Below are 26,488 nucleotides of genomic sequence, written 5' to 3'. Positions count from 1 at the left end.
GTTCTTTCGGTAAATCATGCAAGCGCAAGAAAGATATTGCAATGCTCCTTTATTCCAAATATTTTAGGCCTAAATTGTTTCACTCGTGACCTCAATTCAATTTCCCCGTCACTTCAGACTTTCCCTGCTGTTTATACGCCATACATGATCTCTTTCATTGATGTGAGCTCACAACACCTCAGCCGCCCAACCCACTACGCAAGAGCATTTAACCCGAGGCCCCGAGAGCATGACACAGTTTCTCGGGTCTATAATAGCTCCTTGTCTCACGTCCCAAGTTCTTATGATGGACTCATGGCTCTGTCATTACCGCTCTTCCACTGCACCGAGCGTCCTGTCTACGTATGAACGCTGTACGCAGCATCACTCCGACTTCGGTGCAAAGAGCGATCCAGCTGTTTAACTTTTGCTTGCTGTGTTTGAAGCATCAAGCTTACCGTCGCTATTAGATAATGAACCTCATTTCATTTCGTAGTAGCTCATTTCAATTCGTAGTAGCGGTGTTTCTTGTGTCAAGGTTTAAAACGAGTTTCAGAAAACGTATATAATATAAAAAAAAACATTTGCTTCATAGAAGTATTTATAATAGTTTAAACATAAAACTATCATCGAACTTCAACTTTCACTGTACTTATTCATTAATACGCGACCATAATTCCGAATCACGGAACATTTTGTACTAATGTTTGCTTAAATTTTGGACTCAATTTAAACTCTTCAATATTTTTATTTAATACATTTTGTAGATCATAAATTAGAGCTGTCCGTAAATGAGCACTACGACGGATGCCTTGGTCTAGTCTGCTTCCACGTGGTCGCGCTAACGCCAGTTGTCAGCTGTGATCGACGGCGACATGTTAGTCATTCACGCTCTGATTTCATCACGCTGTATCCTGCGATGATTCTTGTCGCTTCTTAAGGATATAATGCGGCCTTTGCCGGCGACGTTGATTATATTCGCAGTTTAGTTCTTCACGGTGTCTGATGTCTGAGAAATCTTACAACCAATGCCTTACTTGCTCAATATAATTTATATTACCCACTCAATCATGATATTTTAATGTCAACTTGCTTAGTCTAGTATATTATTACAAATTTAGCTTCTCTACCAGGAGCAATGCTTCTAAAATACTAAAATTTTACTAAGGGCCACAAACTTTCTCCTTCAATGATATAAAAAATATTTTGATAGCAAAATTATTTCACCCTGTGAGATAAAATCGGTCTAATAAAAATTGAGAATCTGTAAACCGAGAGCAACTGGCACGTATTGCTGATAGTTTCATTTTTTTTTTTTGCCCCGTGACAGGACAATGTAACAACAGTGTTAGCTGAAAACTACAATGTTATTCTTAATTTGCAGGTAACCGAACTCTGCGACGAAGGCAGTCATGACCGTTTCGTTCCGACCCGCCATAACCTCGCGTGTGACGGGAAGAGCGTTTGGGAGGTGATGAGAGCCAGCCAGGACTTCCAAGACTCCAGGTAATGATAAATTCGTGGATGCAAATCTCTTCAGTCTTAAGTAAATTACTGTCCTAGTATAATACTACTTACGACGAAGAAAGCATATCTCACATTAAGAAATATTATGTGAAGCAATTTTTATTCATGATACTTTGATCGTTAGGAGTCGAAAGTGAATATGATTGAGTTAAACTACTGATAAATACTGCAAGACAAACTGGTGTACAAATTCCAAACAATGAACGTCCTGAACGATATTTGTTCAGGACTTTCGTGATTCATGAAAAGCAGAGACTTTTCACCATTGCCGAGACTTTTCAAACTTCTATGCGTTAGTATCATTCACAATATTACATGGTTATGAGATATTTCAGACGGTCGTCAGATTTTCCTTGATCAGGTGTTATTCTTTTTATTGCTTGTGATAAACAACGCACCTGCTTGATGTCTCTAAATCCTCGTATCCACCTTGTGCCTAACACTACATTTTGTAGTACATTTATTGAACAATTTACAAAGCATTATGTTGTCAATTATCCACTCCTTCCCTGTGTCCATTGTTTGCATTCATTGAACAACTTACAAGAGTTCATGTTGCCAAATATCCACTCCTTCCCTGTGTCCATTGTTTGCCTTCATTGAACAACTTACAAGGCTTCATGTTGCCAAATATCCATCCCGTTGTCGACCGTGTTCATAACACCGCATTCCCTGCGCAGTAACAGCGAAGGCCGAGCGGTGGACAGCCTCGTCTCGCTACGCTATCTTCACCCCCGCAACAAACGCATTGTGCTCCTCGTCGACGACACCAACGTTATGAACTCACAGGTACAAAAATGAAAAAATTCACTATTTAAATAGATTTTTTCCAAACATTAAATTGTTAGAATAGTGCTTATATATCGTGTGTTGCGATTTAATGGAATACCAAGGAAAATAATTAACATATGAAACAAACGCTGAATTTGTCGAGTCCTTGTAAGCCTTCAATTACAATTACTTCGTACAGGCGTCGATGGTGCATAGAAAAGATGAATCTCCTGGCGACGTATTAATATCTGACTTGTTAACGTTACTTTTGCTTTCATGAAGCTTGGCTGTCAAAGATGTGAATCTCGGTGAATTTTCCCAATGATACCATTATGAACATAATTTTATAACGTTTAAAAATCTTTCAGAAACGTTGGGACTTCATGAGGAAGGCTGTGAGGAAAGTGGTTGCTTACGACATCCCCGATGGCTTCCGTGTTGGCCTCGTAGTTTTCGATAGCAAGGCGAAGGTGAAGCACTTCGTGTCTCCTCTCGTTGACAGCGAAATCAGGGAAAAAGTTGGATCGTCCTTGCCCCGAAATCCATCAGTAGTTGGAGAGACACAGAGATGCGTCCTTTGTGGCCTGAAAGCGTCGCTCGAATTGCTGAAGAAGAACGGCGGCAGTCATGGTGGTAATATCATTCTCGTCACAGGAGGCAGCAGTACAATCAGTGAACATGATAAGCTTAAAGCTCAAATCATGCTGCAAGACGCCGGCGTTACTCTGAACCTTGTTATCTATCCTCTAATTGATCGTTTCCCGCTTCCTGGAAGTAACCTAGAGTATGTAACTGCAATTTCTGGAGGTCAGTCTTACATCGTACCAGATGAAGGCATCGGTGAAGATTCTCGCGTCGGCATGTACTACGGTCTTTTGGACGCGCTTTACTACGCGGTAGGCAATGTTGCAGGATGGCGAGGTCTCCCTGTTAAAATCCACGAGGCTGAACATCCGGGTGGACGTTCAGGAAAGTCAGAAGGGAGTTTCCTTGTCGATCCTTCGCTTAGCTCAAATATAAATTTCGCAATTTTCTTCTATGATGTAGGACATGTTGGAAATGTTGTCCACCTTATCAGTCCTCATAACCAAGTAATCGATACCAGCAACATGCAAAATGAAGATGAGAACATGAACATGATCAAGGTTCAGCTGTCAGGCAGTCAAGTTACTCCAGGTCTTTGGCGGTACTCAGTAGACAACAAAGCTGACTCCCATCAAGGACTCTTCATTCAAGTTACGTCAAAGCCGTACTCCCCTCAGTACGGTCAATCCTCACAGATAGAAGTTAGAGGCTGGACCAACCATCCCACTGGAGAGGTCAACTCTACCGACATTTCCATGCCTCTTGCAATTTTCGCTGAAGTGGTCACTGAAGCTGGACCCGTCGAAGGCGCTCGAGTTACTGCTAATCTCACCCGGCTTGGCTTGGCAAGCAACGGAACCCTCCACAAACCTAAAGAAATAGTTCTCTTGGACAATGGATTACTAGGTGAGCCGCCCTGATTTTTTTATAACGATGTGCTTCACTTACAATTTGTGTTCATGGGCTTATGGCAACTTATTTAAACTTCCTAGTTATAAAATAGCGTTTATTAATTATTTTCCAAAATTATTCACCTTTGTGTATTATTTACTAGATAAATTTATTCGAAATTAGTTTATTCTGATAACTCATCTGAATATTCACTTTTCAGGGCCGGACATGATGTCGGGAGACGGAGTTTACTCTCGCTATGTTCCCAACCTCACCACGGGCAAATTCAGTGTAACCATTTACGTTGAAGGAACTTTGGGCCAATACTCGTTCGCTCGACACGTTCGACTAGGGGTGTTGAACATCATTTCGTCAACCCCAGATGTTGACGCTATTCCTCCTGCACGCGTAGTTGACCTGCGAATGGCATTCTTGCCTGGCACCACCAATCAGATTTCTTTTACTTGGACGGCTCCTGGTAATGACTTCGACTACGGGACTGCGGATCGCTACATGGTAAAAGTTGGTCCGACGCCAGATCTAGAAGATGGCGAATATTCTTTCTTAGAAAATTGGCCCGCTCCTTTGGAGGCTTCTACTATTCAGCAACACACAATCGAATGGGCCAATTATGACACAGTCAGTTACGTTGGGATCTACGCTGTCGACGAAGAAGGAAATACTCCTTCCTTGAGCAACTTAGTGACCGTTTTCATCCCAGCTCCACCCACGACCACGGCTTCATCTCGGTTCTTCGAGTTGATGGACTCCAACACTTCCCCAGTTCGGGATGGCAGCGCTACTCCTTTGATGGCTGGTACGAACTTGAAGTTGGTCATTATTATTTCTGGGTGCGTCGTTGGCTTATTAGTCGTCTGTGCGTTGACTTACTGTGCTTGCGTGGCTCAGAAGCCAAAAAAGAACAAAAAGGCAGGTGAAATTCCTGCCACTTTCAATGGGCAAGTTATCATTCCTGATGAAAAGAAATTCACTGACAGGACAGACTCTAATGAGAGCATCAAGAAAGAATTCATGCGTCCTGTTGAATCCTGGTCAGCATCCCAATTACTGAGCAGCCACCAAGGAAACAAAAGGGGTAGCGTTTCAGCAAGATCTGACGGTACGTCTGATCACAGCGACTCGACCAAGAAAAGTTACACAGGATTCTCTGCTAACAACGACTTCTACGGCAGTCCAAACCACTTCCAGTACGGCCATGCGATTTATCCTGATAGCTACCCTCCTCCAAGCACTGATAGCTACCCAACCCCTACAGAAGGATACCCTACTCCTTCTGAGATGTATCCTAACGAAGGCTATCCTCTTCCTTCCGAAACCCGCTCTTATGTAAGCTCACCTCCATCCGAGTCTTTCTTGTCGGTCTCTTGCGATTTAATCCCCGGTACTCATGGTCCTCCGGGCTATTCAGCGTACCCAGGATACGACACGACTTTGAGGTCTGGTAAAGTGCCTCCTCCAATTCCGCCCAAGCCCAAAGTAATGTATTCTCCAGAACCTTATCAATTCGATTCTCAGGACTCGTCTTCGGGCTCGCCTTCCATGGCTGGCGCCGAGAAGCGGGTACGAAATGTTACAATGGTTTAATAATTGTGTATAAATTTTAGAGTGCGCACTCAATGTGAGGGGCATTACATCGCATCTTAATTCGTCCCTTTGGACTGACTTTTCGACTTGAAGACGTAGTCAGTCCAACGTGATTGTGATTTAGGAACATAGGCTAGGCTATGGAATTAAACTTACGATGTATTTGTCATTCTCGAAGACATAGGTTTATGTTGTACAGTCTACGTCATATGTTATTTCGCACGCAAAAACATAAATCTTCACGGTTAAAAAATATTAATAAAATAATAAATTGTTGATCTCATCGCGTAAGCGATTCCTATATGCAAAATCGCTTCAGGAGCAGCTTTGCACTGAGTTATTGAACAAATATTTATTGACACCGCGATCAAGGCGATGTATAAATAATGTAAATAGTAATTGTCTTAACTCTATGTGTATATCTCGACGTGCCAAGACAGAGATGGAACCGAAATAGAAAAGTTGTCTTCAAAATTCGTATGATGCCGATTATAAAGTATAATAGACTCTCTGGAATCCATTAAAAAAAATTTTTCAGAGATCTGTCTACACTGAAGCTGGTCAACACTGATTTTACGACTTCTGATTGGATTCAACCTATGATTTTTGGATTATGATAACCTCGTAAATTCTAAGCTAAATTAATCAGGTCTGTGTTTTCTCAAAATAATTCCCAATTTATGATTTTTGGCTTATGATGGCCTCGTAAATTCTAAATTATTCAGGTCTGTGTTTTCTCAAAATAATTCCATGTAGTTCCGATATATCACGTACGAATAGCATCATCCTACCAGTTCTTTCTCAACCCTTAAATGATCAAGGCAGGACTGGAACTCATGTTTGGCCTTCTTCACGTTCAGCTTACACTAAAGAATGACTTGGTGGAATCCTCAATTTAACTTCTAGTAAAACGTCTCGGTTTGCAAGTCTTGTAATAGTGACACCTTATGTATTTCAGTTATTCATAATCAACAGCTTAATATTAAGCGAAATGTTTCGTGAATAATAAGTTTTAACTCGCTTCAATTTCCATCTGTGATTTGAATGTCATTGCATTTTTCAATTGCCGATAATAGTTCCCGTAGATATTATTTCACAGAAAAAATTGAATGTCATTGCATTTCTTTGCCGAAAATAGTTCCCGTAGATATTATTTCACTGCACAATTCTATTGTATTAAAATTCCTTATTATTTGCAAAATTTCATCGTAGTCTTTTTAGTCTAAGTTGTTCGTGCATCGAAGGCGAGCGCGTTCTAGTCACTCCGTCCTGCAGTGGTCTATAATCTTGAAGAACTCTGAACAAAATACGAATAGATTCTTATCGTGAGCAGTGTCTTAAGAATATTTCAATTGTACTTATGTAAAGTTTGTAGTAATTATATTTGGACTGATTCTCAATCTGAATTTGATTTTTGTTGTGAAATTAGCCTCATCATTTTAACGAACTTGTTTGCATTGGATGATGGTAAATATTCATGCACAGTTTATTAAACGATGTAATTAGTACATTTCATGCGTGTGCTCTCACAAGAACTCTTTCAAACGATATTTAATATCAAAATGTTATTTGAATTTATAATTCAAGTAAGTCGTTCATATTGGGTCTATTAATGAAATCCCGTCACAAATTTTGCATGGTCTCTGTTCCAATTCTATGTGTTGTACAGTTTTGTTATGTATTACTGTTGTGTACGTGTGAATACACTTTTCTACTTTCGTGTACATTTATAATAAATAAATAATATTATTGACAATATCCATTTATTATTCATGCCTTCAAACTTATTGTATAATCGTGGGATTACTTGAATTTTCATTATTAAGTTTCATAAGAAAGTTACTAGATAACCAGTTTAGACGATTAATGTGTATCGGCCTTCAAACTGTTTGAATTAATCTAAATTGTCGTATATCAGATCATTACATGCGCAATCGACTTCCATAACTTCTATTTTTGTTAAGGAAATAGCGCGAAATATCTTAACGTTGAATGGAATTGTATCGGTTAATCCCATCTACTCGCGTCTCTTCAAATCTTAGTGAGCTCCACTAAGGACGAAATTTCCACAGTTGTTCGGCGGCGGTGGCAATTCTTCGACAATCATGGGGATGGGGATTTGGTCCCAGTAGCCGGGGAAACGACTTCCGGTGGATCTGGAAATCAAATAAAATATGTTGGAGAGTAGAGGAGAATTTAAAAAAAAACTTGTACCCGCATATTTCTAATTGACGTCTCATTTAAAATTGAAGTCTCGTTTTAAAAAATTCTTTCAAGATGTTTTTGAAACATAAGAAAGGAAAAATTCGGCCCAACTACACTTGATCGCAAAAAAATTTACACGATTCTTGAAGTCAAATTCCCACGCCACTATCGTGAAAATTTATCCCTCAGCGTTTTAAATTGATTCAGCTGTACCAGTGTCCTATGAACTTAAACTCAGCCGATTTAATTTAAATAATGAAAAAATTATCCACTGATGTTCAATTATAATCTTTTATTCAATTTCCAGTGCTCCATTGGAAGTGAATATGAGAACCGCGGTGCGAACTGGACTAGAACATGAATCAATTAATTCGCACCGTATTGAATTGAAAACAATTCTAATAACACTAGCCATACGTGTGTATCAATCACACTGTGTTCAGTTGTACCGATTAAAGTTCGTTCAAATTCAAGTAAATGTGCGGGAGTTAAGTGTGCAAAAGGTTATAACACTTGATTATGAACGTCAGACTTTCACGTACGGTAAGTTTTCATTTTTGGTCGTGAAAATTGTTTCTATATATTTGTATACAGCAACTCACTTGTTGCACTGCATGGATATTGGGGCAGTGTCGTAAAAATCTCCCAGAAATTTGGCTCGTAGCGGCGTCCAGTCGATCGAATTGTAGTTTCCCCTCCAGTCTCGCGTCGGAGACGTTTTCTGTAACTCGTACCTTGGAATGACAGGAAAGTGAAACGCTCAAATTTACGTTTTAAGTGAATTTTATAAGTGCTATTATTTTCAGATTTCAGATATAAACGCCATTATTTTCGTATCAATGGATAATTCATGCTAACTATATGTATATAGATATACCTAGTTCTCTGTATATAGTATATAGATGGCACTAATGATGAATGGAGAAAGCAATTAGTTGCACGAAATGGTCAGAAAGAGGAAGGAAAAAATGAATTGACAAAAGTAGACGAAAAAAGCGGTAGCATAATGACTGGGTCATTGCTGGGCTAAAGTAGTCTAGATTCGAGATTACTAAAGCCACCCTCAACATGAGCTTGTGACCCCGAACCCCTCGTTAATTCAGTAAGAATTAAATGGTTATAATTATAATTTCATTTAAGGCGAGCTATTCACGAGATGAATGAATAAAAAAATTACTCAGCACTGAATAACTCTCATTCAAGTATGCAAAACACACTCTCATTTGAATATAATACACAGTCAGCGATTGTTGTACCTTGGAACTGTGCTTACGTAACATATGGAGCAAGATTAATTCACACGTTATTTAAAGCAGTTGCAAATGCGAGCTCAGAACTAGCTCACCGCTAAATCTCAAGAACTCAATTATTCAATAAGTCAAGTTGGTCTTTGCTGTCCACTGATGGTTGAAGTACATGCTTATTTTGTACCTGTATTTATTACCACGGAATCAGTTTTTTCACTTATTGTATTTATTACCATGGAATCAGTTTAATGGTGGCCAAATAATTATCCTCAAAGCATCTTTCCACTAAAAGAAACATTAATATTTATTACCCACTTATTCAAGAATTGAAAGTATTGATGTAGAGCCTTCGTGTCAACAGAAGACTTGCACACTTCAAGATCAATTTTAGGGAAGTAGTGGACGTAAGTGACGCACATCTCGTCACTAATTGCAAATCCACCAGTGGTTGCATTGTCGCGGTCCAGGGTTGAGTACTCGCACGTTGTCACCAAACTGTCACCCTTGGTACAGTGGAAAACGAATGATAATTATTCATATAAGTTCAAGTATGACCGATATTTTCTTGCGTTAAGTGTACGAACGATAAAAAAAAAGTTATATCGCAAAAGTTTAAGGATGGATTAATGAAACTTCAGAGCTACAGAGCACTTTTAGAGAAAAAGAAAAGGATTTAGAAGTAAAAAAAATATTCAAAATGAATACAACCAACAGTATTTAATTCTACATTTCGATGGTTTAGAAGGCTTCAACGCATCACTCGTTTACTGGGTTATTCAACTCAAAAACCATTATAGTGAAAGTAAAAGGAAGCTTGTATACCGACACATTTGAACGCTTATGGCGCTAAGTCACATGATTAGCTATTAACTTCAGGAAGCATTTACGTTCCTCACCGGTTTGATTTGCACGAGTCTCGGAAGCCGACGTATCTCTTGGAAGTGTGTGGAGAAGTGGTTGTCTCTGTTCATTTCTGGGAGTTCTCTGCCCTCTCTGTAGTGCTTCACCCAAACACGAACACCCGTAAGGTGGGTGTGCAATTGAGACCCAAATATGTAAATCCCCTCAGGTGGTATGCTCTGGAATAGAAAAATATATTTAATTTAAATTAGTACCTAGATTTGAACTAAGAATTTACACACAACTTGTAAATAACAGTTCCACTTGAATCTCCAGAATCACCATGAGTTGTGATTGAACTTCTCTTATTAAATTCGATAGAACAGTGGAACGTGTTGCGTACAGATAAATTAACCGACGGCACTGCTACTCGAATCTGAAGTTATGGTAGCTAGAGTTATCTTCAGAAGTCAAAGAGTAAAACAAACGAAGTGAAAAAGGTCGAGAGTGATCGACTTATAGACAGAATTGCGGATGAATTCCCTATAAGCGGATGAATTCCCTATAAGCGGACGAATGCCCTATAAGCGGATGAATGCCCTATAAGCGGATGAATGCCCTATAAGCGGATGAATTCCCTATAAGCGGATGAATGCCTTATAAGCGGATAAATTCCCTATAAGCGGATGAATGCCCTATAAGCGGATGAATGAACTATCAGCGTATGAATGCTCTATAAGCGGATGAATGCCCTATAAGCGGATGAATGTCCCATACGCGGATGAATGCCCTATAAGCGGATGAATGTCCCATACGCGGATGAATGCCCTAAAATTTGCATCCCGAACTCTGATCAAACTCTCTCCTCACGAGGGCAGTACACTCCGGGATGCAGTATCCTGACAGGTTGAAGGAGACCACATGAGGCGGTATGGCCATTTTTTCCGTGTACTCTAAACCCAGTTCCATGATGGAGGCGTCGTGTGGTCGAAGGTCCTGAGTATAAGTCAACACCATGCCAGAACTGTCGACGCGACCTGAGGGATTTTATTCCTTAGTTAAATTCGTTAATTTCAAGTGGAACTTTGCATGGCAGTGGTTGTTAATCGCGAACTTTATTAATCTTTGACTTTGTTTCGACACGAGAGAAATTTATTTCAATCACAAACTGTAGCTACCAACAGGCTACCGATTTATGTTATGTTCTGTCCAGTGTAATGAAATTAATATTGTCTCTAATATAACGATATAATATAAATTATATCGTGAACAAAGTGTATACGTTGTCTTTAAATATCTTCAAGTGTTTATTCTCCTTTGGATTAGCGTTACATCCCCCCCCCTTTTCTTGCATTTATTTGCAGCTTTTTACTTCATTTAAAAACCAGTTTGTATAACTGATTCAATATTAGTATTTCTAATATTTTCCAGTAGCAGCGATGATATTCTTCTCCATGCAAAATTTAATAAAATTAAAAGACTGCATTCAAGTCGCAAAGCTCACCTTCCATTTTTCCAGGGTTGTTATAATGAACTTCCAGCATCACGAAGGGATTGAAATCTGGACCGCCCAGCGGTAAACCCGCTTCCTGGAAAATGAAAAATATTTGAATAACTATAACTTCATTATTTCTAATATATGCACGTTTTATTCCTATCTAAGATCATTTTTAAGCAATGCAATTTATACTTTGGGTAATCTTCAGGGTAATGCGGTTAAAAGACTTTAAAGGTAGGTATTAATTACATCACTTACTGCCGGGTACGTAAAAGAATTAGCGCCCATAGCCCAAGCTGCAAGAACCCGTTTACAAACGTCGATTTCTGGAGGCCGCTTGGAGTCATGGCAAAGGCCCTGAAGCAAAAATAATGCTCGTATTATTTTAATTATTAATAATTGTTATTAGTTATTTTGTTTGTTATTATCATGCATGGTAACGCATATGGAGTTTTAAGTACTGTAATATTTTTTATCCCGGTAGGGTTACGAACAATTAGAAGAACAAAATGCTCCAGAAAGTCCATCAAGAGTGAAGGAGTACGTAATCAATTACTATCCACATTTGAGCGAAATTTCTCGCGTTTAAAAATCTACGACTTTTAACCTCACAGAATTCCAGTATTATAGCTCAACTTTGTCGAACAAGGAATTTAAAAGCAAACAAAACGCTAAGAAAATTCACCATATCGATATTGAAAACGTTTCGGAGTCCAGCTCCATCATCAGTTCGACTAAACTAAAAATGAATAAAATCACTTTAAAAGTCAAAATTCAAAGACAGACATAAAACCTAAACAAGACCTAACATTTTATCGAAATAAACAGGACTTCTTGTCGCACCCCTAGGACTAAGTTGTTCATAACTAGTCCTGTTTATTTCGATAAAATGTTAGGTCTTGTTTAGGTTTTATGTCTGTCTTTGAATTTTGACTTTTAAAGTGATTTTATTCATTTTTAGTTTAGTCGAACTGATGATGGAGCTGGACTCCGAAACGTTTTCAATATCGATATGGTGAATTTTCTTGGCGTTTTCTTTGCTTTTAAATTCCTTGTGAACTTGCGATATAGGCAGACTAATGATATAAGTACTTATATACGATCAACTTTGTCGTAAACGCAATGAAATTTGGAGTTTGACCTGATAGAGAGGAACTTCTTTGTCGGGGGTAAACTCGCAGTGGAAGACTTCCATGTGATGGACGATGTCTTCGTTGCCAGACTGGATGCCAGGTTGGTACTGTGCACATCAGTTATTTGAAAATAATTACGATGTTGGAAATCAATTTTAATGTAGTTTTGTCTATTTTTGATAACAACATTTCCAGCAATAAGTGACTTGAGTGAAATTTCAAAACTAATGAGCACCACTGATCAACTCTCGGAATTGAAACCCAAGAAATTATGTTACCATATTATGTTATTAAAAAATTTGAAAGTAATGTATTCATTTTTGGAAAAACTAAACGTGTGAAGTTCAAAATGAATTGAATGCTATCATACCATTTCTTATTCTCATAACAATTTAAATATTCCAACCCAAGATCATAGAAACGGGTAAATTACGTGAAGAATGTGGTGCTTGTCTGCAAAATACGGTGGAAGCTTCTGCACGGAGCACCAGTAAGTAGTTTCTTCAGCTGGCACCGACACTGATTTCGCTGCAATCTTAAAAAACGTACAGACGTCAAGAATTCTGAATTATCGTAAATGTTATGCAAAATAAAAATGTATTCAATAAACACCATTCTATTTCCAAAGTACTATACCTACCAATATTTTATCCCACTTCGGCAACTTATGTGTGTATGATAATCAACTTATAAGTGCGTATATTTTCATTACAATGGCTATTTTACAAGGATTTGATTTATGGATTTATTTTTACAAGGATTTGATTTATGGCATATACCATAAATCAAATCCTTCTCAAGGACACATTGAAAAATATAAAAATTTCAAATTCAATAAATTTTCGAAAAAAAATCAATCGAGGACACAATGGCAAAGCTTTCTCAAGGACACATTGAAAGATATTCGCATCAGATTCCTACTTTTATTTCCTTGTACGACTTGACATTAGACGGAGGCCCGACAGGTGGCTTCAATAACTCAACCATAACGTGTCCCGTCTCGTCACCAGCTGCGAGTACCCCGGACAGCTGGTACAGGGGACCAGCTCCGTACGACCACACTAGGTGAGTTGTTCCACGCTGCGGGCAAAAATTTGATGCACATCAGAACGTCTTTTTTTATTGCAATTGAATAGTTTATTATGATAATTAAATGCATGATAATATAAATAACGTATAAAATTATTTCATTTATATATAAATTATTCATAGAAACAATTGTCGCTATGATATAGCTACAATCGTTTAACCAATTAATAATAATTCAAACTGCATCGTGGTAAGGTAAGGTTAAGTTAGACTGGAGTTTGTTTTTTTAATTACTTCAATGACGTAGTGACCGGGCGAGCAGGTGTCCAGTTCACGATAGAAAGTAAATTTTATGAGTTCGCGTTGGCGGCCAAAACGGAAATTTCGGCAAATGTTGTCTCCGCTTATCACCATCCTGCCGTGCTCGTCAACAAATGCATTCTGTGCGAAATTAAGTAGAGTTAATTCCATTACTTGTTTTTTTTTACTTAACAATTTTGATTCCAGCTTTATGAGTCCCCTTTGTGGATAATTTTAGTCTTTCTTCGACACTTTTTCTCCCCTGTAAACGTTCAACCGTGAATGAAAAAACATTTAATCTATAAATTTTCGATTATTTCTTATGAGCTTTAAATTTCAAAGCTCATAACCATAATGAATTACTATACACAGGAATTTTTTTTACAAATAGTTGATAAATTCGACATCCAAATTTATTTGAAAATATTAACAGAGCAATTAACCTAACCTAATTTTGAGGCGGGCTCGACTGCCCTGCTCAGTGCAACAATTCGGTATGACTCGGTTCGGAAAACCCGTCTTACTCTCAGGCAACTATAAAGTTGGAAGGGAGATTCAGCGCCAAGCAGCTTAGCGCTGAACGTAGCGATTGTTCGGCCGAAGCCTAGGTGGACCCCAAACTTTGTTAGAGTAATACAAAAATGTGTTCAATTACAAACCTCGCATGCGTACATACCTGGAACTGCACCTGGTCCCGCCAGTCAGTCCAAAAAACACAGAGATCTGCTCCCGTCATCTGTCCTCTGTCAGAGAACCCAATCGCTAGCCAGGGCTTAGTCGCCGTACCCCTGCTGTGCACCTCGCATCGAACCCCAACTACTGTTGGCTCATCTTGGGGGTTTTCGCCAAGATCAGGCAAGAGTTTTGCCGACTGAAAGTTTTGGCGCCTGTTAAGATTCCCAAAAGTTGTTTTTCCAGACACACTGGCGTCCCATAAACTTTTCCTGTTACCACCCAGGATTTCTTGAGAGTCGGATTCTTGTTGAGCATCAGAAGATTTACTTTTTGACGCATACAGACGCCAGAAAAAATGATGGGTGTCGTTTTGGTCCAGGTTGATGTCGTAGATTGGGCCTAAAAATGTACAACAATGTTTATTAATTCAGTTTATGGCATAATCATAGTGTTCTTATGACTAACGAAAAGGAAAGCGTAGACTAAAATGACAGCATGATGAATGTCAAAAAAACAAATTACGTCTGTGTACACATCTGGAGTTTCAAAATGAAAAGAAACAAATATTGTATCGACTGCTCCGACATTAGAAAATAGACACATCGGAACCAAAGACTGTTCCATTTATCTTTGACGCTCATCTTTCATTTTTTATATGCTGAGCACCATTAATTTAGGACTTACCAAATGGGACGGGATTTCTTTCATATTTTCTGAGTGGGAGCTTCTTTCTGGGTGTGCTTGTATTGTTTACGATGTCACTGTTCTGCTTCTTGAAGAAACCTCCTGACGTTATCGACGAATATAGGCTGAGAAAAGGTCTCAGGTAACTCAAAGCTAAATTCTCCCCCAGTTCCGCGTCAGGGCCTAGTTCGAGATGAGGATTATCTTCATCTTCATTCCTTTTGTCTCGTGCATCCACTTCACCATCAAGAATTGCATCATTGATTCTCTGTAAGGGAGAATTTTCGATACGTTTCTGTGGAAGATCAATTTCCTCTAATTCAAGTTCCGGGTCATTCAAATACTGGAACCGTCTTGGCAACGGAAACTGATGTTGGTGAGGATGGGCATGTGACATAGATGCATCAGTGCTTTTTGAATAAAGGAAGTGCACAAACATCGCCACCCCAACGAGGGCCAGAGTTGGCCAGTGAGCCCTGGCTGTGGTCATGGTGCGACAGAGACTGCATGGTGCGGACGAGGGACAGTCCTAAAAATTCGGAGCTGAGGGCAGGTCTGAGTCTCGAGACCCAACCTCGCTTATGTGGTGCCATGCGCAGTGCGATTCTGTAAGTTCACTACAGAATTTAAAACTATTAACCGATATTAATATTCGATTTGACAAAATGAAAAACGGACATTCAATTAATATCTAGGTAACGTTTATCAAGCTCACGCGATGCAGGGACTACAGTATACTTAGTTAGTGAATTAATAAAAAATGCCAGCCATATTTGACTTTTATTCGTACGATACAACGTACGAGTCCTTGTAGTTCAATAATCGCAAAAAATTTCACACACATTAAAATAAATTTTCATTTCTAATTCTCAGGAGTAAATCTTTAAAAAGTATGAATCACAAAAAAGTTCTCATTCCTTTTGAGAGGTTCGAGACCGAGAAATTAGATAATAATCATTGCGCAATAGCTTCCACGTGCTGTATTCTAGCGACCTTTGAAATGAACGAATTCTTAATGGTCTTTCTATGAGTGAGTCGTGGACATTCAGGCCATGTGCGGCGAGAGAATTTCATCACTGGAAGTTCAATCAAATGAGGTTCTTGGCGGCTTCTGGACGTCCTGGAATGCAATTAAGGTCTTTTGGAATTCCAGTGATGCCAGACGCAGTTCTTTTACGAAATCGTGCCAGTACGTTCTTCATCCACAACCGCAGTTGTGCCCGCTCATGCCGAAAATACCTTACAGAATACGTATTGCGAATCATAACTAATTATAAATTCACATTAGAAAACAAATTATACGAAATTTCACTGTCATGATCGATCGCTGATTTTGAACGAATCAGTTCAATACTTGAATTTGATTTTCTTCGACCGCTAGTAGTTGACGTATGATTTATTGTATGTGCGGTGAGGCATATTGGGACAACCGTTTCATTGCTGCGAAGTTTGCGAAAATGATTCGCACATCAATATTCAGACGCATGCTTCGCTCCTAATTTTTATTTCAAAATTCGTATTAAATACGAGTTGCTTGAAGTTTCATTCAAAATATATTTTTGTTGACACTGTTGGAAATGTTTGCTCATTAGGACGAATTTCAATGTCATTGAGCAGTCAACCATCATGTACTCAAAGAGACGCTGGGGCACCATACGATAGAATGGAACATAAGATTGCCGAAACCGAACACCGCAATGTTTTCTGCTCCACAATGTTATTGTTTCGATTAAACGCCAAACCTTTAAATTATTCGATGGGAAGCCCTGTGAATTCATTACGCTAATTAACGATGGATTCTGGAAACGTTAAATTATTGACTTGTTTAATTGCAAAGGAAAATTAAAAAGTGATATTCATTAGGCATACGATAATTAAATCATATATACATTTTCATGTTAATTTTATTTCCAAAGCAGGAAACAAAATTTTAAAAATTCTACTAAAAATTATTGAAGAATAAATTAGCATTTCAGTCAAATAGGATTGAAGATTTTTAGATCAAATCTTGTAGCTTTGCACCTTCATACTAAATTTCGGTATCTCTATAATAATTATTAACATAATTATTGATTTATCAAGGCGTTTAACCCAAATAAAAATTAGTGCCAACATCAGCTACGGCCTCATGCCAATCGGCAGTCGCGTGGGTGCCGCATTAGCGGCCTGGCGCTGATGGAAGGACCATTTTGGGGCCATATTAGGGGCCACTCGCTGGCAGTGGATCGCTGCCTCGGCCTGGCGATGACTCGATAGCAGCGGCAGCGAGCGGCGCCAGCTCGCAAGCCACGTGGCGCACTCCGTGATGCTTGACTGCATGCGGGCTCCGTATCAGGGCCGTGTAGGCAGCGGCCTTAATACGGCCGATTCTTGTATTTATTTAAAAAAAAGCAGCCCTGCGGCGCCTGCCCACAGATCGTAATATGTCATACAAGCGTAAGTTAGGCGTTCGTTGAATGTTCAATTGCATAAATGATGGGTGTGTTGACGAGTATTAGCGAATTAATTTAATGCATGTATTACATAATTCCGGTAATAAGTGAATCAACTAACACACCCACGTTCTTTTACAATAAACAATCTTACGAACGCCAAACAAACACCTGTTAAACATATTACTTGCAGTGAGCATGCACCACAGGGCTGCAGTTCTACTTATACTAAAATATTGCAATTAGGACATTGTACGTCGCGTGTCTCCGTTCTAATTACGTCGTCGCATCGTGAATAATGACTAAAATTCTGATCCTATCAGCATCTTGAACTTGCTTCAGATATTGAATACTAACTACTGATCAGGATACGTGATTCTTGTCGTATCAATTTAAATAAATAATGTTGAGCTCAAACCTAATTTTCTAACATTTTGCTACAATGAAAATGTTCTTTGATAGAATCAACAATGATCGCATGAACTAATTTTTTTCTAATGAGGTTAATAATGATTAGCTGGATTACCGTTAGATTTAATCAGAGGGCAGTCACTCATTAAGAAGATTCATGCTCTTTTGCAAGAGATCTCCAGCTTCAGCAGAAAAGAAGCCAGAGCGCACTGGGGTTAGGTAGTCATGCAGTGTCGACGTGTCTCTTCCCTCGGTGGCCATTCCAGTCGCCAGCGTTGCGCAGAATATTCATGGTCGTGTGGTCTACCACGAATTGACCAGTGTGACGGTGATGTCAAGCTCAGCGCACCTGGAGAATAAGAATCGTTTATGAAAAAACTGCGGTGTAACTCCTCCCTGAGACAGCACTTCTTCTCGCTCCACCAACATGTGGAACAAACTCACAGCTGGCGTCGTAAGCTCTCCTAGTATGAACGCGTTCAAGAACCGACTAGATAAAGCTGTACAGAGGGCTATATATGCATCGACAAGAAATGCGTACCACCTTACAAATTGGTGGTTGTTCAGCAGCTACTTAGCTCCACCGTAAGTTTTGGATATATGTATCTGGTCGAATAACCCGTTATAGGGTCTTCAGAAGATAAGTCAGGAACATTGCAATATTCGGCGACAGGTCAAATTCATTGACGTCGACAATATTATACTAGACTATATAAGTAATATTCGTAACCTTCACGGATTGTTATAATTCAAAATAAAAATATAGTGGCAGCTAACATTTGATAATACTAGATACATGGGAGGGAATTTTTTTATAACTATTGCCTTTTATCAGGTCAAACTTACGCAAGATCATTGTGTAAGCGCCATGAGTCTTGAATGCTATCTTGGTCTTTTGCCGCTTGCTGTTCAACCCAGTACAGGACATTTGCATGGCAAGTTCGCGCGTCAGAAGACTCTTGAGCATTCGTCTCAATGTAGAGCCAACTGAAGGTTCCTCACACTGAGCCAGGTACCGAGTCTGTGAAATAAAAAATATCACACGAATATTTTAGGTAACAATGAGCATAAGGTAACGACATCAATTATTCATAATTGAAAAGAACGCCAATGTTTGCATATTTGTTTAATCTATCTAAATTTAGTAATAGCGCTTAGTAATCAACACTACAAGAAATTAGTTGTCAAGCAAATGACATGGTATGAAAAAATGAAAACAGTGAAGGCCAGAAGAAAGGTAGGCCTATTGGGTTAACTGAGAAATCAAAAATTTAATATCATCATAATAGATCGAATATGTTGAATTATTTATCATGCATTGATGTCCGCTATTGAGTCATAGAGAATCAGATCGCGACACGTCACAAAAAAGTTTTCTATACCTCGCAAGTATATGCACCATGGAAAGTAGCACCAAATAAATTCAATTAAATTGCATCGAGTGATGTCAAATCTCATTCAAATGATTCAAATGTTTAACTTAACATTAAACTATTCTATGCAAGACATTCACACACAAGGTTAGTTCCTGATCTTGTTGGTAACACATAATGTCCACAATAGACAACTGACAATATTATATACATGCGCCAGCGTAAACGATTCCAGTTCAGTGACGTTTTCTCTTGCCTTGATCAATCGTGTCATGGCAAACTGTTAAAATTTATTTCTAGCGGAAACAAGTCGATATATAAGCGAGAAAATAGTACCACTTAGTACACTTACTATGTTCGTGGATGAGAGTAGCTCGTCAAGCTCCTCAATAGTGCTAGCAGCCGCTGGCGCTGGGATAAGCGAGGGTGAAGCAGGCTTTGAATTTGAAATCTGATTTCGTTTTCGCAGATCTTTCAAAAGCAGGTTATTTTCTTCCGCAAGAACATTTGACTTCATTAATTCTTTGAGAATGCTCTTAATTTCAATAGAACTAATTTTTTTTCATGTTGGGAGAGCTAGATTTTTCATTAAGGTGGCTTCTCGACTCGTGGATGTATCGACTATCATCTTGTAGGTCCTGTCCATCATCAATACCGCTTTGGCGATTAAAAAGGTGGTGCCCATCACCAGGAGGGCTTTATTCATCATCAGGAGGACTTTGTCCATCATCAGAAGGGCTTATTCCATCAATAGGAAGACGTTTGCGATCACCAGGAGGGCTTCGTCCGTCATCAGGAGAGCTTCGTCCATCACGAAGAAGGTGTAGTCCATCACCAGAGGGAATTCCTCCATCACCAGGTATGCTTCGTCCATCAAGAGGAAGGCGGATTTCAACGTCAACGGATTTCAAATCCGTCAACGGATTTCTGACTAAGCGAACTCACACATACCTAATTGTTTCCGGTATCGCATCAGCTTTACTTTCACACCACTAGACACACCATTGAAATATCTGGAACATTGTTAATTATTTTTTCAAAGAATTATCTGGGTTTAAATTAACCAGAGCTGAACTTTGGAACGAATTTTAAATGGAATATAGATGCAACAACAACATTATTTCAACAACTATCTACGTTGCCAGCACAGAGCGGACTGCGGCCGGTAAGTAATGAGACGAAAGTCGTGTGACTCACGCAGCCGTTTGAACCAGTCGACGTTTGAACGAGTTCAAACGTCGTTTAAAACGGGTGCAATTCGATGTATTTTACGTGAAACTTCGTAGGTAAATGAATGGAATGGGAGTTATTTGAAAATTTAGGACATTTTAGGTCCTAAAATATGTATTTCATATTGAATTACAGCAAAGTTCATATTTTAGTTGTAATTCTCGTGACTCATGGCAGCCGGCACTCGTTCAATCGTTGTTTAGAACAGTTCCAATTCGATGTATTTTACGTGAAACTTCGTAGGTAGATGAATGGAATGGGAGTTATTTGAAAATTTAGGACATTTTTAGATCCTAAAATAGGTATTTCATATTAAATTACAGCAAAGTTCATATTTTAGTTGTAATTCTCGTGACTCATGGCAGCCTGCACTCGTTCAATCCTGACTTATACAGAACATGTTGTACGTCGTAAATTAATTATTATGATATTAAATTACAACAAAGTCTATATTTTACAACTTTATACGAGTGTTGAACAAACAAATCGAAACGATTTTGGTCTAATGAACGCGGCCGTATGGGATGAATTGGACACTTCTTAGACTATAATATTAGGGGTTAATTTTTGGGATGATTTTTCATTGTACGAAACTTTATTAAATTGATACCAATCTTGAACGATTTAGAAAATAAAGCTATTCATTAACGCGCTCCTGCGAGCTACAAATTTATAAATTCACAGCGCCATCCTTCGTTCGATTTAACTGCGGTAGGCCGCATGCCGAACTCATGGCGTTGTTGCGATGCCTCCACACTGCCTGCGTTGAGGCAGCGAGAAGGCGCTGTTCAGTGCATTTGCTCGGCGTGTTCGGAGCTGCCTGCAGTTCTGCAGTGAAATAGTGAGGACCGAGCTGTATTTGTCGGCAGCGGCCACACGGCGGTACTGTGGCACCCAGAAGGCGCTTGTAGCGTGATGACGGCAGAGAATGGCAGTAATGCGGTAGTGACTGCTTCTATTCACTGCCGGACGGGGCCAGCAATTTTTATCTGGGAAAGCATCGACTTTAAGCAAACAAATGAGCGGCACTGAAAGGTGATGATAGACTCACAGCCTCTCAAATCCCTAATATCTAAAGGTAAAATATTAAACTATATTACTGACATATAAATTCTACCGGGAAAATTTGTTATTTATACAAAAAAAATTATAATAGGAATTGATGCATACGAATGAATGACGAAAAATCCAACCTACGATTCGATGAGTCTCAATATTATAAACCTCGTAGGAAGATGACAATTTTAAATCCAGGAGAAATCAGTTAAAGATCGGTTCGCTAGATGGAAAACTAGAAAAAATTATAGTTAATGATTCTAAGTTTTAAAAATAGAAAAGAAAATTTCATTAGCTTAATGGTGAATACCTCAGAATCGGGCTCCTCAGCAAGTGTAGAGACCATACATGAGAATTCGCAATTGATTTAACCTGTTGACAGTAGTAGATTTTAGCTAAAAATTTCTTAATAATATAATTCCATTCGTTAATTTATCCGAAGTAACATAGTATAGTTAAACAAATCACAGAGCGTAAATAAAATAAAACAAATAAATCTCAATTCACGTTGACATAAAGATCATGAAAATCAGTGAAAAAAAGAAATAATTGAGATAGGTAACGTTACTGGCATGACACCCCATCAATGCAATAGTCTACAGTCACGATCAAAAAAGTGACTCGTTAAAAAAAATATCGTTAAGGAATTCAGGATTGTACTCTTGCCGATCCGGCCTCCTACCTAAAATACGGAACGGGATACGACACAGCATAAAAAAATCAAAATTGAACGGATTTAACTTTAAAAAGGGCAACAAAACTTTCAATAGTTGAAAAATTTTGGTTGAAGAAAAGGTGTTTGAAGAAAATGACAATGGTTGAAGAATAGGTGTCATAAAAACATTCACACCGTATGTATGTTTCATTTAACAAATTATGCAAATGAATGAGCCACAGCAAATTTTTTAACACTTTCCCTTTCACCATGGTCAGCAGTTGAATGGGATTCAAAATAAAAATATTCAAAGAAACATTAGCCCGTGACTTGTGAATACCAGTGAGAATTCTATGAACACGGTTCTTTTCATTCAAATAACCGAATCATGACTTTCGTTGTACAGCACTGGATGGGCTGTGTTTCTAGAGAGCTCGGCGATGGACCAATCGTAAAATTTAGTCTTGAGCGACACTAGCTTGGAAGTCCGACAATGCACCGTGCGGTTGAGAGCGCGAGTATATAACAGGAAATGAGGGTGGGAGGGTCGGCAGTGTTACGAGATCCATCATTTAAGTAGGTGAGTCTATAGGTCTCTTCTTGACAGTACTTTACTAGTATTTCAATTGAATTTCCCACTAATTATACTAAATTTAAAGAGCGCCGTTGATGAGGGAGAAAAATAATATTTCTGTTTATGGTCTACTGAAACCGTTGCTATGACTTGATAATGGAACGCAGGAATAACCGGAATAATAATAATTGGAGTCCAAGAAATAAATAAAAATACTAATAACTGGAGTCCCAGGTAGTTTATTGATGAAATTTGCGGCCATGCTTTCAATTTCTGGATGAAAGATTGATCATTTGATTTTTCATTAATATTGAAGTTTTTGATATAGTCAAAATTTCTATAATTATTATTCTTGGCTGCTATTTGAATTCAGCTTAAAAATGTATCGATTGTAGAGTGTTTTGTCTCGGCTCAATGAATCGGTAAACTTATCTTGAAAAACTACATTCACTTCATGGCTGAACTATCAGTGTAAAAAGTGAGGTCTGCCCACCCTTTTCTTATTTAGAAGTTTTGTATATTTATGTGATACATGAAAACAACGGGATTTTTCCGAATGAGTAAGCTATGTTTTCTTTTGAATTTAGTTCTATTTCATGAGAGATCAAATATTGCTTTAAGAAGTTATTAGTTTTAAAAATTTGAACACTAACTAAAATTACGTATAAAACTCATCAAATCATTTGCAATTAAATAAATTTTAAATCAAATTTTTTAGAATATTCATATATATATTAAAGTAAATTTAATTATCAACCCTTGAAATTCGATTTTAAATCAAGATTTTAATTTTCGTTTTTTTCAGTTATGGACGGATAAAATAAATTCGCTGGCTCCTCACAAGACTGTCGACAATGAAGATACTGATTTCTTGGCTCAACTTCCTAATTCTTTACTCCGGTGAGGAATACTTATTAAGTTTAGATACAAGTACCGTCCAAAATAGAAAATAGTAATTTCGTATCTCCTAATGCTTATAGTCATTCAAAAAAAAAACAGTTTTTTACGATCTGAAAATGAAAATAAGCACTTTCTTTCTTGAAAGTTCACGCAAGAAATGCATCAAACATTTTAATAATACTGAATTCGTACTGTCAGGCGACTTATAAAGTCGGAAATAAGACTGACCAGAAGCTGATTTCGAAAGGGTGGCCAAGCAGACCAAGAATAATTTTAAGCCGAATGTAGCGACACTTGGGCAAAAGCCTATATGCTGTAGCCAAATTTTCTTGGGAAAATAACTTTGCGAAATGATACGATCAGGCTTTGTAAATTCAAGTTTTAAATAAGAGCTATTTTCCTTTAATATACTAGAACTGGTGCTGGCTGCTGCTGAGGGCTCCAAGGAAGAGGCAGATGAAGGGAATGCGAATCGCGTAAGTTAGCCCTTACAATAAAGTGTTATTATTATTTGCATCAGTATTTACAATATTGAAGACACATGCTATAACGATAAACTTATTGTTACGGGCTACATAAATGATTTACTACATAAAATGTAACAATGTAACTCAAACCTAATATTCACTTGCCTATTTTGTCAGATAAAACGAGGGTCGTATTTGTCATCATCGCCGCTGCTGCAGCTCTTGACAAGCAGTCAGGGGTACGGGGAAGGCGTAGGGAGGGCTTCCTCAGGCCTCGGTCTGCTTCTGGGGAACAGCAACAGCCTCATTCACCATCAAGATTCACCATACCACGAATCTGCCGCCGACATCGCCAACAAAGCGGCTGGTCAAGCTACCTCGGCAGCGGCGTCGCAAGGCGAGGCTGCGTATCGGGCCGCTCAGGCAGCAACACAAAAAGTTGCCGCTCAAGTTTCAGCCGCCGCTCAAAAAGCACAGGCAGCGGCAGCACTAAAATATGCCCAGGCAGGACAACTGACTCAGGCTGCTCAAATTTCCCAGGCTCTTGTGTTCAGAGAAGCATCGCAGGCCGCTAAGACTGGCCGCACTGTTCAGGCGGCTGAAGCTATTCAGATGCTTGCACTGGCCCAGGTGGCGTCTCTCCAGCACGCTCTGTCACAAGCTGAGGCCCAGGTGGCCATCGCCCAGCAGGTGCTGGGCTCTGCCAAAGCTGCGTATTATGAACAGAGTGCGATGCTTAAAGAAGCCCAGGCTACGGCCCAGAAAATTGCGCACCAGCAATCGCTCGCAGTATCAGATTTATCGAGCGCTCAGGCGGCGGCTGAGACGGCCCGAGCTGCGGCTACCAAAGCGTTGTATAAAGCTCACCCTTTGACTGGTGGGACTCCAGGTAGATATAGTGCTCACCATCGGTGAAAATTTGCAGCTGACTGATACCCAATAAAGTTAAAAAAGAATTTAATTAAGTTCCGATTTGATAAGGGCGAAATTTAAAAGGTTCGATGGTATAATAATTGTTGGTTCCTCTGTGAAAACAATCGTATCCTTGTACGAGGCTCTTCACTTTTTAAATATGATCGAGAATATCTCGCATTAATGGAAATTTCGACAAAACATTCTTCATTTATTCGAAAAGATGCCACTTACATGTGCGTTATTGAAACGTGAATATTTATACGTTCTTGGTCATAACTTGTATAAATTATAATATTTAATATAAGAACCGAAATAAAATACTTGACTTAGGGTAATTAACAGAAAAACGATTCCTGGTGGAACTTTTTGTAGTATAAAGTCGAGGAACTTTTTGAAACATAGTGCAATGTATATTAACCACCTAATAATCCATAGTTTTTATAATAATGGCGAGACCCGTTCAATTACTAAATATAAATTATATTCCATAACCGCACGCATTAGGCCCATCGCCCATGTTCGTACGGCAAACACATTGACTGTTATAATAAGGGGGCAAATAACACTTAATGTATAAATATAATATAAATGAAAAAGCAACCAAACTACATGAAATAAAAACTGTGTGCTTTCTCTAGCCTAAATTTAATTTAAAACACCTAAGTTGTCGATTTCCGCGCTCTTTCTTAGTTTGAAAGTCTTCCTTATGATCTTCGATTTTCGGATAATTTAACAAATATGTAAATAAAAATGAATTTAGGAATAGTGATAATCAGTATAACAACAAAGTAGAATGATACACGAAAACGCACAATAAATCGATGAAGAACGAATATTTATGATGAATTTCACAATAATTTTCAAACCCCACTATTCGGATGACCGCACATAGAATTGCCACACTTTTTCACAGTTCAACACTTAAAGTGGACTAACTCTACCTCGTTCGCTGTTGTGAAATTATGGTGACGTCAGAGGTGACTATAAAGCCCTTGATGAAAAATTAAAAATATTCTTTCGTCGAATATACCAATATGTTGCACCACGTTTTCTTGAATTAATTAATTCTTGTCGTTAGTAATAATACTGTAATAATATAGTAGTAGTACCATTCTGATATGAATGAGTCACACTGAGCATTTGTTCTATCCATTTTTTTTTTTTGACCTGACGGTTATTGCTTCTTCACAAGAATTCCACAGAATTTTTTTGTTTCTGGAATTGTTTACGCTAATTTTGTCATGAAATTAATAAAAAAGTAACTTTAGTAACAGTGTTAAACCTTCAGCCATATATATGCATTTATTTGCATTTATGATTTAAAATTGTTTCTTCAATTGTGCCAATACAACCTTAATTTAGATCTTTAGTGGTGTAGAAATAAATTTTGTTTGTCAAAATCTTAAACCATGTATCTTTTACTAAAACCTTATTTTTACTTTACTGCTGGAACTTTTTTATTGAAGATAATTCAACCACTTCTGTGTTCCCTTGTTTTGAATTTCC

General features: G+C 38.5%; 4 protein-coding genes across 4 annotated transcripts in view; 2 read left to right on the top strand and 2 right to left on the bottom strand.

The window, feature by feature from the left end:
* The window catches only part of LOC108669947 (calcium-activated chloride channel regulator 1), a 38,986-nt gene extending 31,870 nt beyond the window's left edge, over positions 1 to 7,116 (top strand). The window contains exons 4-7 of the mRNA XM_018157393.2: positions 1,364 to 1,485; positions 2,187 to 2,295; positions 2,646 to 3,768; positions 3,974 to 7,116. Coding sequence (XP_018012882.1) covers positions 1,364 to 1,485; positions 2,187 to 2,295; positions 2,646 to 3,768; positions 3,974 to 5,358 — 2,739 coding nt within the window. The 3' untranslated portion in view covers positions 5,359 to 7,116. The remainder of the gene's footprint in view (positions 1 to 1,363; positions 1,486 to 2,186; positions 2,296 to 2,645; positions 3,769 to 3,973) is intronic.
* On the bottom strand, positions 6,807 to 15,594 carry LOC108669948 (dopamine beta-hydroxylase-like). Its single transcript, XM_018157394.2, has 13 exons — positions 14,970 to 15,594; positions 14,287 to 14,684; positions 13,605 to 13,751; positions 13,203 to 13,361; positions 12,715 to 12,816; positions 12,290 to 12,388; positions 11,407 to 11,505; positions 11,155 to 11,239; positions 10,521 to 10,687; positions 9,707 to 9,889; positions 9,126 to 9,313; positions 8,166 to 8,297; positions 6,807 to 7,514 (listed from the first exon to the last, which is right to left on the bottom strand). The coding sequence occupies exons 1-13, from the start codon at positions 15,457 to 15,459 to the stop codon at positions 7,397 to 7,399; spliced, it is 2,367 nt and encodes a 788-aa protein (XP_018012883.1). The 5' UTR covers positions 15,460 to 15,594; the 3' UTR covers positions 6,807 to 7,396.
* A 2,335-nt stretch (positions 15,595 to 17,929) lies between these two features.
* LOC108669946 lies at positions 17,930 to 20,332 on the bottom strand. The gene is made up of 3 exons (XM_018157392.2): positions 19,538 to 20,332; positions 18,659 to 18,833; positions 17,930 to 18,161 (listed from the first exon to the last, which is right to left on the bottom strand). Exons 1-3 carry the CDS (start codon positions 19,700 to 19,702, stop codon positions 18,028 to 18,030), a joined length of 474 nt encoding a protein of 157 aa, XP_018012881.1. The 5' UTR covers positions 19,703 to 20,332; the 3' UTR covers positions 17,930 to 18,027.
* A 2,349-nt stretch (positions 20,333 to 22,681) lies between these two features.
* Positions 22,682 to 25,597, top strand: LOC108669945. Its single transcript, XM_018157391.2, has 4 exons — positions 22,682 to 22,706; positions 23,506 to 23,600; positions 24,015 to 24,076; positions 24,245 to 25,597. Exons 2-4 carry the CDS (start codon positions 23,555 to 23,557, stop codon positions 24,980 to 24,982), a joined length of 846 nt encoding a protein of 281 aa, XP_018012880.1. The 5' UTR covers positions 22,682 to 22,706; positions 23,506 to 23,554; the 3' UTR covers positions 24,983 to 25,597.
* Positions 25,598 to 26,488: the final 891 nt, after the last annotated feature.

This window comes from Hyalella azteca, unplaced genomic scaffold (genome assembly GCF_000764305.2).
Source record: "Hyalella azteca isolate HAZT.00-mixed unplaced genomic scaffold, Hazt_2.0.2 contig13900, whole genome shotgun sequence".
Classification (NCBI taxonomy): Eukaryota; Metazoa; Arthropoda; class Malacostraca; order Amphipoda; family Hyalellidae; genus Hyalella; species Hyalella azteca.
The sequence above is the reverse complement of the archived record's forward strand: the minus strand, read 5'-3'. Positions and strand labels throughout refer to the sequence as shown.